General features: G+C 42.8%; 1 protein-coding gene across 7 annotated transcripts in view; it reads left to right on the forward strand.

The window, feature by feature from the left end:
• NCOR1 (nuclear receptor corepressor 1) overlaps positions 1-17,023 on the forward strand; it is a 214,158-nt gene that overhangs the window by 61,269 nt on the left and 135,866 nt on the right. For all 7 annotated transcript variants that reach the window (XM_073565347.1, XM_073565345.1, XM_073565351.1 and 4 more), the window contains exons 3-6: positions 1,190-1,293; positions 6,209-6,398; positions 7,400-7,579; positions 9,403-9,516. In XM_073565347.1, coding sequence (XP_073421448.1) covers positions 1,190-1,293; positions 6,209-6,398; positions 7,400-7,579; positions 9,403-9,516 — 588 coding nt within the window. The remainder of the gene's footprint in view (positions 1-1,189; positions 1,294-6,208; positions 6,399-7,399; positions 7,580-9,402; positions 9,517-17,023) is intronic.

Here is a 17,023-nt window from a genome sequence, read left to right on the forward strand (position 1 = left end):
GTGATAATATCATTCTTCAGGTCGGTATTTATTACGGACAGAGGCATATTTTTTTTTATTTAAGTAGGGAACATTTTATGGGAAATATGTGAAATTTTTTTCACTGGTCGCTATTTTCCTTGACCCTTGCTGTTTTTAATTTTTGTGTGATAAAGCTGCGTGAGGGCTTGTGTTTTTTTTTTTTTTTCTTTTTAAGACCATTTTTATTTTATTAATTCCTTATTGAGGTACCAACAATGTTTTGACAGTTTCTTTACATATTGTTGCATTGATGCGGTGGCTGGGGTACCACAATTCTGTCTTCTTCTCGTTAAGCACTTTAACAATCAGGTTAATTAATTAGATATTTTGATCAGACTTTTATGGATGTGGAGATACCTACCTCTTTTTTTTTTTTTTTTTTTTTTTTTTTAAATCAGTTTTAATCTCGGAAAAGGGGGACAATTCAAACTTTTATATTTTTATTTGTACCTTTCTCCCCCCTATATGTTTTAAAACTTTTTTTTTTTTTGTTCCATTGCTTTTTGCTGTATTTTGAAGTGCTTCTTACAGAGCTATTCCTTAGTTGCCCTGGCTGTGTGTTTCGTGTCATTGTCATGCTGGAAGACCCAGCCATGACCCATCGTTAATGCTCTTCCTGAGGGAAGGAGATTTTTGGCCAAAAAGTGTGTGTGTGTGTGTGTGGGGGGGGGCATACGGTGCGCAGACCCCGCTCCCGCTTTCCGATGTATATGGATCTTCCCCAGCAATGAACAGTTTGGACAGGACTTCAGCTTCACTTTTCTTCCAGAAGGAGACAAAATCAAGTAATTTAACTGTATTAAAATATTTTTGAAGATTACATTTGAAGCTCAAAAGAGAATCACTTACTTTGCTTTCTGTTCTGTCTTCTGAATCTGCTCTTGTGAAATGCAGCTTTGTCCAAATGCCAATGCTGGAGATTGACCTAGAATCTGGAATATTCACCGGTCCTTTGTTTTCTGATTGATGATTAGGTTCCCTTTCTTTAAATCTATAATTCCTCTGATTCACATTTACTAAAAATGCTTCTAGACTAAATCTTGTTTGTGTGGGGACAGTCCTATGCCTGAACTAATGGCCGAGGGAGACACTTTTTGGCATATATCGGAGTCTGTATTAGAGCAGACATTGGGTTATCTGAACACTAATGTGCCTCTGTTATTTTTAGGAGTTTTCTATCCCCGAGTACCGAAATTTGGAAGCGTTGCAGCAACAGCAGCAGCTTCGGAGGCGTCCATCTTTGCTCTCAGAATTTCATCCTGTGTCCGAACGGTAAGTGCTGTAGTCGCACAATGCAGGCGATTACTGTGTCTGTAGGACATAAAAGAAGGGTCATTCATATCAGAAGGATATTATAGTTTCAGCAATTTCCTCATCTTTTTGTATCAAGTCATTGTGTTTCTTTTTCCTCTCGTACCTTTCTGTTCCACTTAGATTTTATTTAGTGCAAATTTCAAGTAAAATACATATATATCAACACTTCTCCTAACTGTATTATGTTTGGCTGTATGACAACTGTCTGCAGCAGGAGCCTCCCCCATTCCGTGTCTTCAGGACCCACATTGTATGGCGAAGATCTTATCAATGACTTTACTCCCTCAGCTGTTTGCTAGTAGAATTATGAACCTGAACAAGGAAATTAATCTCAGATACATTTTTATGGGTTTTTACATCTGTTCTACTACGGTCTCGTACGGTCAGGCTGTAAAATTACCATAATGCTCCCAATGTCCAAATACAGGGGCAGGTCATGTTTAGGTCATAAACCTGATTCCCTGATCATCAAGGTACTGGCGTCCTTAGAAACCTCCCAGAAAGTTGAGCCACATGCTCAGAAAAATGCAGAGCAGTAGTACTGATCCAGATCCTCCTGCTCTGGATCCTTTCGTTCCAGATCCCCCTGATCCATGCTGTAATTCATGTATGTCAGATTTCATCAGCCTTGTTATCGAAAAACGTAGTATCAGAGGGGTCAAATGTCAAGTCCCAACGTGCACTATTTAAATGGTGGATATAGACCCCTACCCTGTCACCATTCTGTTTTCCAGGCTGGTGGCCGGTTCACAATAATGATTATTTTCTGGCAGATTTGGTATAACTTGGAGGAATAGCCTTGACCACTGCATTAAAATTAATTTAATTGGCTCCCCAAACTGTGAATTCAACTTCTTTTTCACTTGATCAAGGACATAAAAACAGGTCGTTTCCATCAGCATTTATCACATGTACAGATGATGTTGATACAGTCCACCTCCCCTCGCTGCACATTTGCTGAACGCTGTCATAGTTTGCTTATGTTGTTGGGTGCCACAAGACCACTACATTAAAATGAATTTACTTGGCTCCCCAAACTGTAAATCCGGTTTCTTTGTCACTTGATTGATTGTCCCATGGACCAAGTACATAATCTCAAGTCGTTCCCAACAACATTTATCACATGTGCAGATGATGGTAATCCAGTCCACCTCCCCTCACTGCACGGATGCGCTGGATGCTGTTGCAGGTGGCTTATGATGGGTGCCATGAGAGGGACCACCATCCGGCTTCATTGTCCACGAGAGCGTCTCGACCCTGTGACTCCTTAGTGCTATACATCAATGGAAGTTATTTCTCTCCATTACACTGAATGAACCAGCTGTCCTGGATTCCGGGTTGGTGGTTGGTTGGGGTCTAAATCCTGATGACAGCTTACTTTTTAACATATTTTTCTTTGCTCCAACTGCGTATGTAGGAATATCTATAGCTATTTCGGGTTGGGGAACGTCTTTGATGATAGTTCTGCATTTTTTTTTTACATTGATTGCCATTCCTTTGTATCGGCAGCACCTTTAATCTGTGCATGACTGCAGACTCGGGGGGAAAATGTCATTCTTGGTGAACTTTTTTAGGACAATTGTTACTTTGTTTAGTTGATGGGGTTATGTGGTTTCAGCTGCCTTCATTTAGGAGAGGGGCTCCCACCTAAGGATCTGTTACCTGTTAAGGTGGATATCTTATTTATCTAAAGTCACATTGCTGAAAAGCTCCAGGAATTCTTCTGCTGGAAATGTGCGTCCTAAAACCACACTGGAATGTTCTCCGGGCCCGTCAGATTGCTTGCTTGACAAATCTAGTTTCCTTGTAAAATAGTCCGCCAACCACTTTCGCCTGGAGCGAAGCAGAAATGTGCTTTTTAGAATGTAAAACGGCGTCTAGTAGAGCAGATCGCTTCTCGGCCGCACAGTGAACAAATATTGGTTTTGAAATTATCTTCCTTGGTAAATTAAAGCCTAACGGCTGTCACAATTGTATCAAAAATATTCCCCCCTTTTATTTTTGTGAAAAGTTCTTGTGTTTATTCTGCTGAAGTCCACTATTAATATGAAGCTACTGAGGATCCACCTTTCCCTTTTTTTTTTTTTTAAACTAACGCAAAAAACGTGTTTGCCACCCACACTAGTTGTCTTCCCATTCCCCATTAGGTTATATAGGGGTCTCACACAGGGGGGCGCCTCCACTTCTGACCTGACCCACTGCAGCACTGCGCCACTCAAATGAATGGTGCTGCTGGCTATAATCCCCAGCACAGCTGCGCGCCTGAGGCAAGCTGAAGGGGACGCAGCGCCGGAGCCGCTCTTTTATTTTTGGGATTGGTGGAGGTACCAAAGGATGAGCCCCCAGCGATCATCACGTTATGGCTTATCACTAGGATATGCCATCACCTACTTAAATTACTGGACTCCCTTAATGGTGTTGGACTGGACTCTACTGAGTGGCCCATGGAATGTTAGATTGCCTCCATTACCGGTGCCGCGCTCTTCGGAGAAGGTCATAGTTGCGCTCTTTGGAGAAGGCTTTAGCCGCTCTCTTTGGAGGAGCAGGCCTTAAATGTCCGTGTGCTGTCTATATTCAAACCTGATAGCATACAGACCTGGACAAGTCAATGCGGCCGCTCACATGAACGTGTTTACACACGGGTTGATGGTCTGCATGCAAAAAACATCACACCCTGCACTACTTTGATCCCTATTTAGTATCAGACTCGCCTATTATAAGTCAACGGGTGAACAAAAAATGGCTCCCGCACTGGTTACCACCCGTACTTCAAACCTTTCACACATTTTATTATTTGATCATATAAAAGCCGGATGGCGTACGGACCATATATGGATGTAACAGCACACGGGCGACATTTTTGCATCCAGACGTAAAGGTCAGTCCTGACTTATCGGTCCCCATACGCTCACTCGACTGATGCACTTGTTGTGTTGCCGAGAAAAACATATCCAATTCTAAAGTATCGACATACAGAAGTTGCACACTTGCTAAGTATAAAGCGATGTTTGCAGCAAAACCTGCTCTCTTGACAGTAAAGATACAGAAAAAAGCAGGTTTTGCTTGATTTTTGCTGCTTTTTTGCTGCTTTTTTGTCATGCTACGCTTGTCCCTTGTGCATGGTGATACAGTTTAGGCCGGTTTCACATTAGCGCTTTTTAAGCGCACGCACGGCCGGGGGTAGCTCCACCCCCGAGCCGGCTCTCTGCCCGGCGTGCCCGCCCCTTGCTTGTAGCGCCGCCTCCTAGCGGACAGCGGCGCCTGCGATCGGCGCACCCTATCTTTAGCATAGGGTGCACAGATCGTGCGCAGGCCGTGCGCTAGTTGCGCTTTGACCTGCGCTGCGCACTTTTGACGGTGCGCCGTGCGCGCCAAAATCAAACTTTCCGGATTTTGGCGCGCACGGCGCACCGTCAAAAGTGCGCAGCGCAGGTCAAAGCGCAACTAGCGCACGGCCTGCGCACGATCTGCGCACCCTATGCTAAAGATAGGGTGCGCCGATCGCAGGCGCCGCTGTCCGCTAGGAGGCGGCGCTACAAGCAAGGGGCGGGCACGCCGGGCAGAGAGCCGGCTCGGGGGCGGAGCTACCCCCGGCCGTGCGTGCGCTTAAAAAGCGCTAATGTGAAACCGGCCTTACAGACATAAAAAAATCTGATTCTACCTCATCAGGTTTTGGCACAAAAAAGCGCAGCAAAAGCTGGTACCTGTGTTTTATCAGTGTTTTTTTTCACCACCCATTACTTTGAATGGTTGAAAAACGCTTAAAGATGCGATATGCTCCATTGTGCAAAAGAAACATGCAAAGCACAAAATGCTGAGGACAAAGAAAAAAAACAATCTGTGTGCGGGAGATCACTGAAGTCTTAACCTTTGGTGGTACTGTAAAACGCAGCTGAAAATTTGTAAAAAAATAAAAAACAAAAATGCCACGTGTGAACATGCCATAACAGGTCACTGGACGACCATTGTCTCCTATATACTATATTAAAGTGGCGTCAATAGAAAGATTCAGGACTCGGTGTGGCCATTCATTAGATCGAATGCAATTCCTCTGTTACTGTGCCAAAAAATCTGAATAATCTGACATCTGGGCGTTTCCATACCCTTTGTGAGAGGGGTGTGTTCTACACAGACTGATAACTCCGGAGCTGATTGGATAGAGTCAGTGTACAGTGACACGCCCCTCAACTATGCCAAGTCCCAGGTGTCAATTTCTTGTTAACTTTCCAGGAGGAACAGAACAATGCAGAGTTCTTAGAAAAGATTATCCAGAATTGTTACTTTATGAAAAATAAAATAATTTACAAAACGGATATTTCAGGAGTGGAGACCCCCCTCCTCAACTGATACAAGTCTGCATTTCGTCTTAAAGGTAATCTATCGTCAAGTTTTTGCCAGCTTATTTGAGAGCAATGTAATGTATTGGCAGAGACCCCGATTCCAGTGGTGTGTCACTGACGGAACTGCTTGCTGTAGTTTTAATTAAATCACTACTTTAACAGCAGGAGATTATTACTAGAGGTCTAGTAAACCTACTAGTCCAACCAAGCCCCACTACTCATTGGCAACTTTCTGCCTATGCACAGCGTACACAGAAAGCTGCCAATCAGTAGTGTGGGTGGGAATATAGCGAAGCATTCAGAGAACTGCTAGTTTTGCGACAGGTAAAACGGTGATAACTTTAGCAAGTAGCCCTGTAGTGCCCGATCGCTGGAATCGGGGTCTCTGCCCCTACAACATGCTGCTCTCGGTGTAGCAAAAACATGATGATAGATTCCCATTAAATGCTTAGCCATTCCATAATAAATATGCCTTGCATTTGACAAGGGTGCAGCGAATGTGCTTTATGTTAATGATAAAATTAATTTTACAGGCCTCAGGACAGGCGAACGGGGTATGAACAACAGTACCATTCCTCTGCTCAGGGCGAGCATGAAGTGCTGGAGTCAAAGAGACCTCGGCTAGAACAGGTGGACTCTCACTACCGAGTTGCTGCTGGATCTGTTGTACCTCTTGTATCAACCATCCAGGAGGGGCTTCGAGCTCAAGGGGATATTAAGAAGGTAGGTGCCTGCTTGTATACAAGGGCCACTGGTGTGATGAATGCGTTTTTCTTAAAAAAAAATTTATATATATATACCGTATATATTTTTAACCGCCATTACTGATCCAGTGTCTTCCACTATACGTGGCAGTCACACAAACAATGGAGCGAGCACACATGGGACCATTGCAACATTTACTCCCTCCAGAAGTCTAGAATGGTCCTAGATGTCGGCCCCCAGCGATATGTTGGGGGGGGTGCACCATCTACTTTAAAAAGGCAAAAGGGAGGAGGAAGAAATTAAATGGGTTATGCCATAAAGGACATATATCGCTGACGGGTGATAAATATATTATCTGCTGTATCTGCACTGGTCTAAACAACAGTGCATGGAGTGAGCATGTGTGACCACTGGTTTTTTCACTGTGTAAGGCCACGTTTACACGGTCAGTATTTGGTGAGATTTTTACCTCAGTATTTGTAAGCCAAAACCAGGAGTGGGTGATAAATCCAGAAGTGGTGACGGGTTTCTATGATACTTTTCCTCTGATTGTTCCTCTCCTGGTTTTGGCTTACAGATACTGAGGTAAAATACTGACCAAATACTGAACGTGTGAACGTGGCTTAAGGCAGTGTTTCCCAAACTACCGTCCTTGTAGCCCCTCAAACAGATCATGTATTCAGGATTTCCTTAGTATTCGGGTGATTGCATCATTGTCAAGGCATCAGAAATACTATTTAGAGGGGAGGTGATGACAGTAATTTTGGAAACACTGGTCTAAGGAGTGCTGGTTGCCAATATTCACAAATGCCCCATTCACCGGATTGGTGGTGGTCTCTGCTGCTGGACCCCAGCGACCATATATTTATCATTATCCAATATATACGTGTTTATTGGACAGACACATTCATGTTAATGTGAGAATAGCGGCAGCTTCCAAGCATTTTTTTTTTTTTATAGTAAATCTGTATTTATTCATAGTCCTTAGTACACAGTGTAATTAATGGTTGTTTTTATAGGAACAAGGACTGTCCGGCAAACATGACGGGTCCGCATCCCCCCTCTCTGGCCAAGCCAATGACGACCAGGACGGATCTCCCTCCAAACTCTCTAAAGAAGAACTGATTCAGAGTATGGACAGGGTCGACCGAGAAATTGCAAAAGTTGAACAACAGATTCTGAAACTGAAGAAAAAACAGGTATTCCAATCCTGTGTGCTTTGTCCTGGCTGGTTGGAATCATGGCTGCCGTAGATGCTGATCTGTTCACCTGTGGAATTACTCGTGCGCTTTCAGCAACTAATGGTGACGTACAGGGTTAGAATAATATGGGCTGCAAGTGGACCCTTTTTACTGGTGAGAAAGGTGTATAGATATGTGACCAATGACTCTGGGATACAAAAATGCAGCGTCTCTTCTGCTTGGATGAAATGTGAACGCTGCAAACTATCAAGCTACTGGTGATTAGCTGCAGCGCTCACTCAATTGTCGGTGAGGAGTACGGCGATGTACCGAAACCAGTCTGGATGGAAATATCTTTAATTTTATTATATATATTTTTTTTCCCTGCCATTTCCCAGTATATCGACCCTTTTAACCCATTAAGTTCCAGGCGGTTTTTTTTCCTTTTCTACTTTTTCTTCCATAAACTACGAATCTTTTATATATTTATCTATTTTTTGACACAGCCGTATTAGGGCTTATTTGTTTGCAGGACGAGTTGTAATTGTAAGTGCTATTCCGTTTACCATACAATGTACTAAAAAATAGGAGAAAAAAATGAAAGTGGAATGAAATGGTAAAAAAAAAAAAAAATGTAATGCCTTAATATTTTATATATTTTTTTATTTTTTGGGAGGAGGAGGTTAAGTTTTTGCGGCGTCCATTGTATGGTAAAAATGAAGTGTCTATTTGTTTTTTTATTTTTTTTTCTATTATGGCTATACCAGATTTGTATAGGTTGTGTCGGCAAGTACTGCTGTCAGCAATGGAAAAATGGTTAAACGGCAGTGATGGGAGTTAGCTCTGGTCGCTGCTGTTACAGGCAGATGCTGGCTGTATACCAAATCTTTATCCCAACTTACTTGTCCTGAGAACCCATCAATCGCTCAAAAAGAGCTTCTTTGGAGTCTCCTGCACTAATGCATATACAGAGCGGTTCATGGGCTCAAACTTTCTATCGAACCCACGGTCAGCTCTGTGCGCGCTCATGTACTTGAGAGTGAAGGGTGGTACGGGCCGGATGGTTAGCGGCTATGGCTGCAGTCCTAGATTTGGAGATGTGAAGAGCGGTAGCAGTGGCTCAGTGCTCGCTGTCACTTCTGCAACATGTAAAACTAGAGAGTGACAAAAAGCGCAGTAGGAGCTTAACCAGGTAGAAAATATAAATAAAAATTCACAATTGTGCCCACCTGGTTGGGTTGTGTTCACACAACCATTGGAAAGACTTAGGATGCTGCAGATCTACGAGGAGAAATCGTGGGAGAAGGGTTAACCTGTGCTGCCATCGAAGACTGATGAGAAGACAGGAATCCAAGTACTGTGGTTTATTTGCCAACGCGTTTTGAAGTATTAAAACGTCTTCGTCAGGGCAGACCACGCTCGACAGCAGCGCAGGTTAACCTATTTGTTTCCATTTTGTGCCTTGATTTCTGTGGCACGGGCATGAAGCTCTTGACGTTGCAGAAACTGTTGTCTGTGATTTTGTGCCGGATCTGTCCTCTGATTGTCCTTCTGCATCCAGTGGGGTAAACTGGATAATTTTCTGTCCTCTGATTGTCCTTCTGCATCCAGTGGGGTAAACTGGATAATTTTCTGTTTGATAATTTTTCGTTAGTAAACATGCACCCGTTCCATCCCTGGTTTATATGACGGAGCGCCCCCTTTCTTTGTCACTGGGCGATCGTTGGACCAAAATCCAGGAATGTGAACTAAGTGTTTCTTCTCGACGTGACTAGGCGCTGATTGGAGTTTTACGTCGGGTGATGGAGATTTATTTTTTTTTTTCCTCTTATGTAACTTAGCAACAGCTTGAAGAAGAAGCAGCCAAACCTCCGGAGCCCGAGAAGCCCGTCTCCCCTCCACCTGTGGAGCAGAAACACCGCAGCATCGTCCAAATTATTTATGATGAGAACCGGGTAAGTGAGCGCCTTATTTTCTACTGCACATCCTGGACTTTTTATACTGCTACTTGGTCTTTAATAACCGAGCTGGGCTCAGTAATTCATCTGAAGCTTCATATTTTACACTTTTTATTGCTCTCCTTGTGTCTATTCTTATCAGTTTTTGCATTAACTTGACGGATTTATATATTTAAAGGGGTTTTCCAGCTTGGCGAAATTAATTTGAAAGCCGTTAGTTTGCCAGAAGAAGCAGTTCACACTCTTGTGGGTCCCGTGCTGGTCTCCGCTTCCTTTTCCAGCTATGACCGCTGCAGCCACTCGCTGGCTGTAGTGGATTATCAGCGACTTGGAACTAGAGCGGTGGGGGATTATAGTTTATTTTCAGATTTCAGAATATTTTAGGCGAAATAGCCTATCTAGACGACCCCTTTAAATGTAGGAGGATGTGTGCAATTTGGCTAAATGTCGCTGGTACTAGCGCCGTCATTAGAGCAAATGGATTCGTATAATCTATGTGTAAAGGACTGTAGCCGTGATGGCGCCCCCGTTGTCCGGCTCCCCACTTGCAGCGCGGCTTCATTTCATGTGGTTTATCAGTATTTCGGGGCTGGTTGTATTGGCTGCCGCTTTTGTTGATTTCCCTGTTGGGTTGAACTGCCGGTTATACACGTGATATTGGATTTTTTTGCTTTTAGGACAGCACTTTAAATTTGTGGTTTCCAGCATTTCTTTGAGTGATCTTGGGAGCCTGCTCTTATGCGAGATAGGCTGACAATAAAGCCTAGCAACAAGATGGAGAAAAGCAGACATCTGCAAGACTTGAAGCTTTCCTTACTTTATATTAAATGCGTTTAGAGTGACAAATGTTTCAGGAAAAAAATAAAAAAGCAAACATTGAATTTACTTGGACACCATTCATTCATTCATTCAGTGATGGCCTACTGCTACAATCCCCCAGGTCTCAATCCAAATGAGGATTTGGGGAATTTACTGGGAAAAACGATCTAATCCTCATATAGAAGGATGTCTTGTTGTTGTCAGCTACCACAGGAGGTGTCTTGGCAGCACAATGAGAACCTAAGCAATATTAGGCTGCTCTCACTTTAAGTTAAAGGGGGTTAACCAGTGAAAACCAGTTATTCCCTATCTGCAGGACCCCTTCCTGGTTGGTGGGAAGCGCACTAATCACATCGGGGAATTTTTATCCTCGTTATGATATTCTGCGTCACATCGTACCACCACTGCTCCATTAATTCCCAGTATGGCTGCTGGAAAAAGCCGAGCATAGCGCCCAACAGCTCCATAGGAGATCAATGGAGCATGTGCAATACCGCCTCATAATAAGGGATCGTGCAGATGACCGTATTTTCGATCTGGGTCTCAGGAAAAGATGGCAGCATGCATGACTTGCATCCATAAATTGGATCACACTCTGCTATGCAATCAATGGCTCCATCAAAAAAATCAGGCTGCACTCTGATGACATCTGAGTGCAGTGTGAATTTCACAGGTTGACAGAATGCAAGCAATTTTATTCCATCTTTTCCACATCTGAGAAAATCTGATCAGAGTGTGATTAGCGTGATCAGACCTATTTTCTCAGATAAGAGAGAATATGGTCGCATGACCCCAGTCTAATGGGGATAAACGTTCTCTATTTTTCCGATCTGTGCAGATCCTTAACATATAGGGTTGGGGGAGAGATGAGTTAGTTTTTTTTTTTTGGATATCTCTATATCAAAAGAAGCTGTTGGCTCCTTGAGGACATGGATCTACCGTAAGCCCATGGTGACCAATATCCTACTCATACCGAAATAGGAACGTTACCATTACCCCACTGAAGAGTGGCATCCAAAGGGGCAGGTTCTCAGGTTGAGGAGAAACTGCTCTTCCTTGGTTGATTTCCAAGTCCAATCCATAGACCTGAGAAGAAGATTCCTTGATAGAGGGTATCCTGGGGATGTTGTTGAGTCGGCGTATAAACGCGCATTTGGTGTTAGCAGAATATCTTTACTGGCCCCTAAATCGCATTGTGAGTCTAATCCTATCACACAACTGATAGGAACATATGATGACCAGTCTAATATGATGATCAGTCTAATAAAGTCTTTGATATCCTCAAAAGACATTGGCAAATCTTAAGAGCCGATCCAGACGTCTGTAGGTTCATCTCCCGTTAACCATCTGTCACATTTAGAAGGGGGAATTCGATCAGGGATCTTGTCGTTCATTGCCATATCACCCCGCCTTACAGTGATGGGACCGGGTTGGATAATAGGTTTGTAGATACATTTTAGATGTGGCCATTGCAGTTACCTTTTTGATTGTAGGTGTGTTTGCTCCAGGGCTGTGGATTCGGAGTCGTGGAGTCGGAGTCGGTGCTCATTTTGGTGGAGTCGGAGTTGGAGTCGGTATAAAATGGACCGACTCCTAAAATATATAATAAATTGGGTACAGTAATTCAATGCAGGATGTGCTGAATATTTTTTCATAGGAGTTTGGGAAAGTTATGAAATGTCCTATAAATGGCTGTTATATTCCTGATCTAAGGCTACATTCACACACAACGTTTTTCCTGTGTTTTTTGAGGATACGTTTTTCAGCTGCAAAAGCTGATCATCTTTTTAAAAAACTGCATCACCTGAAAGGTTTTTGAGCTCATAGATAATGTTTTCAATAGCAAAAGCAGATTAGAAATCTGCTCTATCTATATATCCATTTATCCATATCTGTCTATCCATATCGTATCTGTACCAAAAAGAATGAAAACCGGGTAGTACACCAATATATATTCTGTTCTATCTAAACATTTTGATTATTGGATCATAAAAATGATTAAATGTCTGAGGTTCACATTGTACTACAATAAATTTTTCACTTAAATATAAGCAATATGTGTGGGAGTCGGAGTCGTGGAGTCGGAGTTGGAGTCGGAGTCGGTGTAAGGGAAATTGAGGAGTCGGAGTCGCAGGTTTGGCTTACCGACTCCACAGCCCTGGTTTGCTCAATAATCTCTTTGCTGATGCACTTTTTGACTCCCTATCCTGATTGAGGACGTTTATGTTAGAGGATGACCATGGGCCGCACTGAGCGTTTAAAGCTCTCTTAGGCATTGTATTTCCCGGTGCATGCGTTTGATTTGGTGATTGTGGAGCTCATGACGCGTTCCGTGCCTCTTAGTAAACCGGATCTGATCTAATAAACTTCTGTAAGATGGCAGCGCCCCTCGCTGCATACCGCGCACATCATCCTTGTGACCAGAGAATCACTTCATTGTCAGCATGTCAATAGTCTCCTGATGAACCCTGAAGAGGGTTTCTGGAGGGGAAACGCATCGGGACATGGGACACAGATTCACATAAGACCTTGAGTCTATCAAAGGCAAGTATGGCTGTTTGTATTACATTCTTCCTGGTAATTTGTGATAGACACTAACTTTGATCTTTTGTAATGACACCCTGAATTTATATGTATGTACAGTAATCTGACGCATCAGTCCTTGTGTGGGCAATGTCCTGGTGGGCTCAGATATATATGTATGGTTGTGATATGTATCCAGGATCTTATTATTTTTTCTCACTATCTGTGCTGCAATTATAGTCCAGGTGTTTACTATGGTCTTTGGTAGAGTTGAGCGACTTTGGTCGGATCGGGTTTCATGAAACAAAATCTGCTTCAGATGAAACTCGCCCGACTAGGGCAAAAAAAGTCGGAGTTTCGTCCAAAACCCGACCCCAATGCAAGTCAATGGGGAATAAAAGTCGGCATTGAGTGGATGAATGTCATCGGCTCAATGCCGACTTTTATTTCCCATTGACTTGCATTGGGGTCGGGTTTCGGACGAAACTACGACTTTTTTTGCCCTAGTCGGGCGAGTTTCATCTGAAGCAGATTTTGTTTCATGAAACCCGATCCGACCAAAGTCGCTCAACTCTAGTCTTTGGGTTGAGTGGGGACGCCATTTCGCAAATATTATGGTGCTAACCTCCGCAGGCAGGTAGGGAGACGGTAGGGATTATCAGGGAATTTTAATAATTTAAAAATGTTTGTGGAGTTGTTACCATTTTCTGAGACTTGTAACGTTTATTTTTTGTCTGATGGAGCTGTGTGATAGTTCATTTTTGTGGGGTGAGACAACGTTTTTATTAGTACTACTAGATGAAGATCCCGGCGTTGCCCAGGCATAGTAACTAACTGAGATCCGCACTCTCTCCCTCTGCAGCCCCGCTCTCCACCCGCGTCCCGCACTTTCGCAATGCAACCCCACTCTACAGTCGCCAGTGGACGGCTCTATTTGGAGTGGAGGTGACTTGATACACACACACACACCCTCACTCAGCTTTATATATATAGATTTTGGGATAGATGTGACTTTTTGATCGCTTGTTACAGCATTTTTTGGGAAGTGCAGCAACCAAAAAAACCCCATAATTTTGGCGTTCTTGAATTTGAAAGAACGGTGATTTGAACTTTCAGTTTTACGTGGCTTGAAGATGCATCGCTGCATACAGCAGAAATCACAGTCTTTAAAGCTCTGACACAGGCACTGTTTCAAAGGAGTTCCATAATGACAGTCATGGGGTCCGTCAGCTGACCCCAGGCTGTCATTGCAACCCATCTGCGACCCACGATCATGTCACAGCCACGACGCTTGTTGGACGTACTGACATGCTTGCACGTTGGCATGTGTGAAATCATGCTGTCAGAAATTGACAGCGGCATTTAATAGGTAAACAATTGCGGGCAGCGCCACTCCACCCCCAGTCATTAGCGGTAGGACCTGGCTTTAACCCCTTCATGACAGCCAATACGTATTTTTACTGACCTGAGATATAAGGGAATATCATCCCTATACAGGTGACACTCCAGCAGCTGTCGGCTGTCCACTATATCTGACAACTTGCTGTATCACAAATGATCGGTGTTGGTGCCATCCATATCTGTTTAACCCCTTAGTTGCTGCTGTCAAAAGTGGCTACATCAAATAGTGACTACCAGGGCTGTGGAGTCGGAGTCGTGGAGTCGGAGTTAGTTTTGGTTGGAGTCGGTAGAAATGTTCCGACTCCAGCTTTAAAAAAAATGTATTAATATTTCATAATTGAACTTTCATATGAATTTTATAAATGTTACTCAAATATATATGTTCTATCAAACTATGAACAACAGTGATAAGCAGTTCTGCTGGAGATAGAGACATTTCTTACTTCTTGTGTGTCACTGTTCTCCACTGCCCTTATCTAATCTTATACTTGGTTAACCTCATGCTGCCCCAACCCCCCTACTTACAATGTATGAAACTGAAAGTGAAAATGTGTTGCAAATTCTTAGTAGTAAAGCTCCTCCTCTAGACTAGATCATACTAGGTGTGCGTCTTCCAAGCATCTCACAGCTGCCTGCTACTCAGAAGAGGAAGACTGTAAGAAGTATTATCCTTTCAACAAACTTTGCATCAATTAACTGTGAGTACATGAGGAATAATAACAGTATTACTGACCACTATATCAGTTGTACGACCTGGCAATAATTTTGTACAATTGTTTTTAGGAAAAACAATTGTCATTTGGATTGTGAATGCAGAATTAAAAACCTGAGAATGTCAAAGAAGCATCACATTAAATCAGCTGTATTTGAACATTTCACCATCACTCAAGATAGAAAACATTATGTCTGTCAGTGTATGACAAATGATCCAGACGAAAACAAATGCTGTGAAGCCAAGATGAGTGCATATTCAGGCAAAGATAAAAATGCTCCTACCAGAGCTTCTAATCTAAAGAGACATTTACAGCGCTTTCATCCAGAAGTACTGAAAGCAGTGGATGAGAAAGACTGCATCCAAACCAATGAACCAGTGCCCAGCTCTTCCAGCCAAACAAAGGAGCAGAGAACTCTGCAGCCATCAGTTGCAAGATATTTTGTCAGTGACAAAGTTACTGTGACAATGACAGTAGATACATTTAAAAAACAGATCATAGAGCTTGTTGTAAAGGATAGTGTGCCTATTTCATTATTTTCACGACCAGCTTTTATGTGTCTGAATGGGGAAATGGCCCGCAAGCTTGGTGTTTCTCTGGAGAGAGTATTAGAAAATTAGTAATCGAAGAAGCTTTTAAACAAAAGGAAGAACTTAAAAAAACTCTCAAGGGACGCTTTCTGTTTCTTAAAATGGATGCCTGCACACGTCACAGAGTGAACTATTTTGCCATCAAGGTCCGATTTGTTTGTGACAAAAATGAAATAGTTACCAAGACATTGGCAGTAAAAGACACCAAAGCTCATCACACCAGTGAGTTTCTCCAGGTCTTGGTGGAAAAGGTTCCGCAAGACTATGAACTTAAAAAAGAGCAAGTTCTTTCTGTCGTAACTGACAATGCTTCAAATATGATAAGTACTATTAAGCTAATGAATGAGAGTAATGATGGTGACCAGCAGCTAGAAGAACATTCTGGGTCCACAGACACAGAAATGTTTGAAATAGAGGAACACAGTATTGTAACTGAGGAGCAAACTGAAGTTGCTTCAGATGAACAGCAACATGATAGTTTAGATGATCTTGTTGAAACTGTGTCAATATGTTCTTTCATTCATCACATGCGCTGTGTTGTTCATACGCTACAGCTGGCTATAAGAGACAGTCTGCAAGAAGGACATGCTGCTGCACTGATTGGCAAGGTGAGAAAATTGGCTACTGTTGCCAGAACCCCTAAAGTTGACTCAATTTTGAAGAGACGTGCTGGAAAAGGGGCAATTATTGATCAAGCCACACGACGGGGCAGTACTTAATGATTCAGCGCTTGGTTGAACTGAAAACCTTTCTTGTAGACATGGCTAACCCTCAACTGGCGCTAAATGAAAGTCAGTGGAATCAGGTGACTGAGCTGGAAAAATTGCTGGAGCACCCATTTACAGTGACTAAAAAATTACAAGCAGAGGACTTAACTCCAGGTATTTTCTTAAAGGAGTGGAAGAACCTGATGTTTCGCCTGTCCCAAAGAGGAGGGTTAATTGGAAGTGGCATTGCTACATCAATGAAACGGAGAGAGGAGCTACTATTACAAAATAACATTCTTTTGGCAGCTGTTTATGTAGACCCAATGCATCGGATTCCTCTAGATGATCAACAGCTAAGTAAAGGAAAAGAAGCTCTGTTTGAAATAGCAGTAAGGATGAAAGGGTTGCAGAACAGTCAGGAGGAACAAGAAGAATTTGGTCGTCCTGCCACATCTTCACCCTCATCATCAACTGATGAAGAATTTAATTTCGAAAAATATTTGGATCACAAGGACCGTGCAAAGCGTTCCCGCATAGAAGAAGAGTCATCCCCATCAAGGAACACAGCCAGTACATTTCAGCAGAATTTTTCATGTGCACTAAAAGAAATTGAGAAATTTGACCGTTCATCAAAAATAACAGTGCAACAAGCGATTCCTCTGTATCCTGACATTGTCAGAGATGTTGCCCGAGTGGTTACTGCTTTGCCACCAACACAAGTTAGTGTAGAGAGGTTGTTCTCTGCTCTCAA

This window comes from Dendrobates tinctorius, unplaced genomic scaffold (assembly GCF_039654945.1).
Source record: "Dendrobates tinctorius isolate UK_male_01 unplaced genomic scaffold, ASM3965494v1 ptg000016l, whole genome shotgun sequence".
Lineage (NCBI taxonomy): Eukaryota > Metazoa > Chordata > Amphibia > Anura > Dendrobatidae > Dendrobates > Dendrobates tinctorius.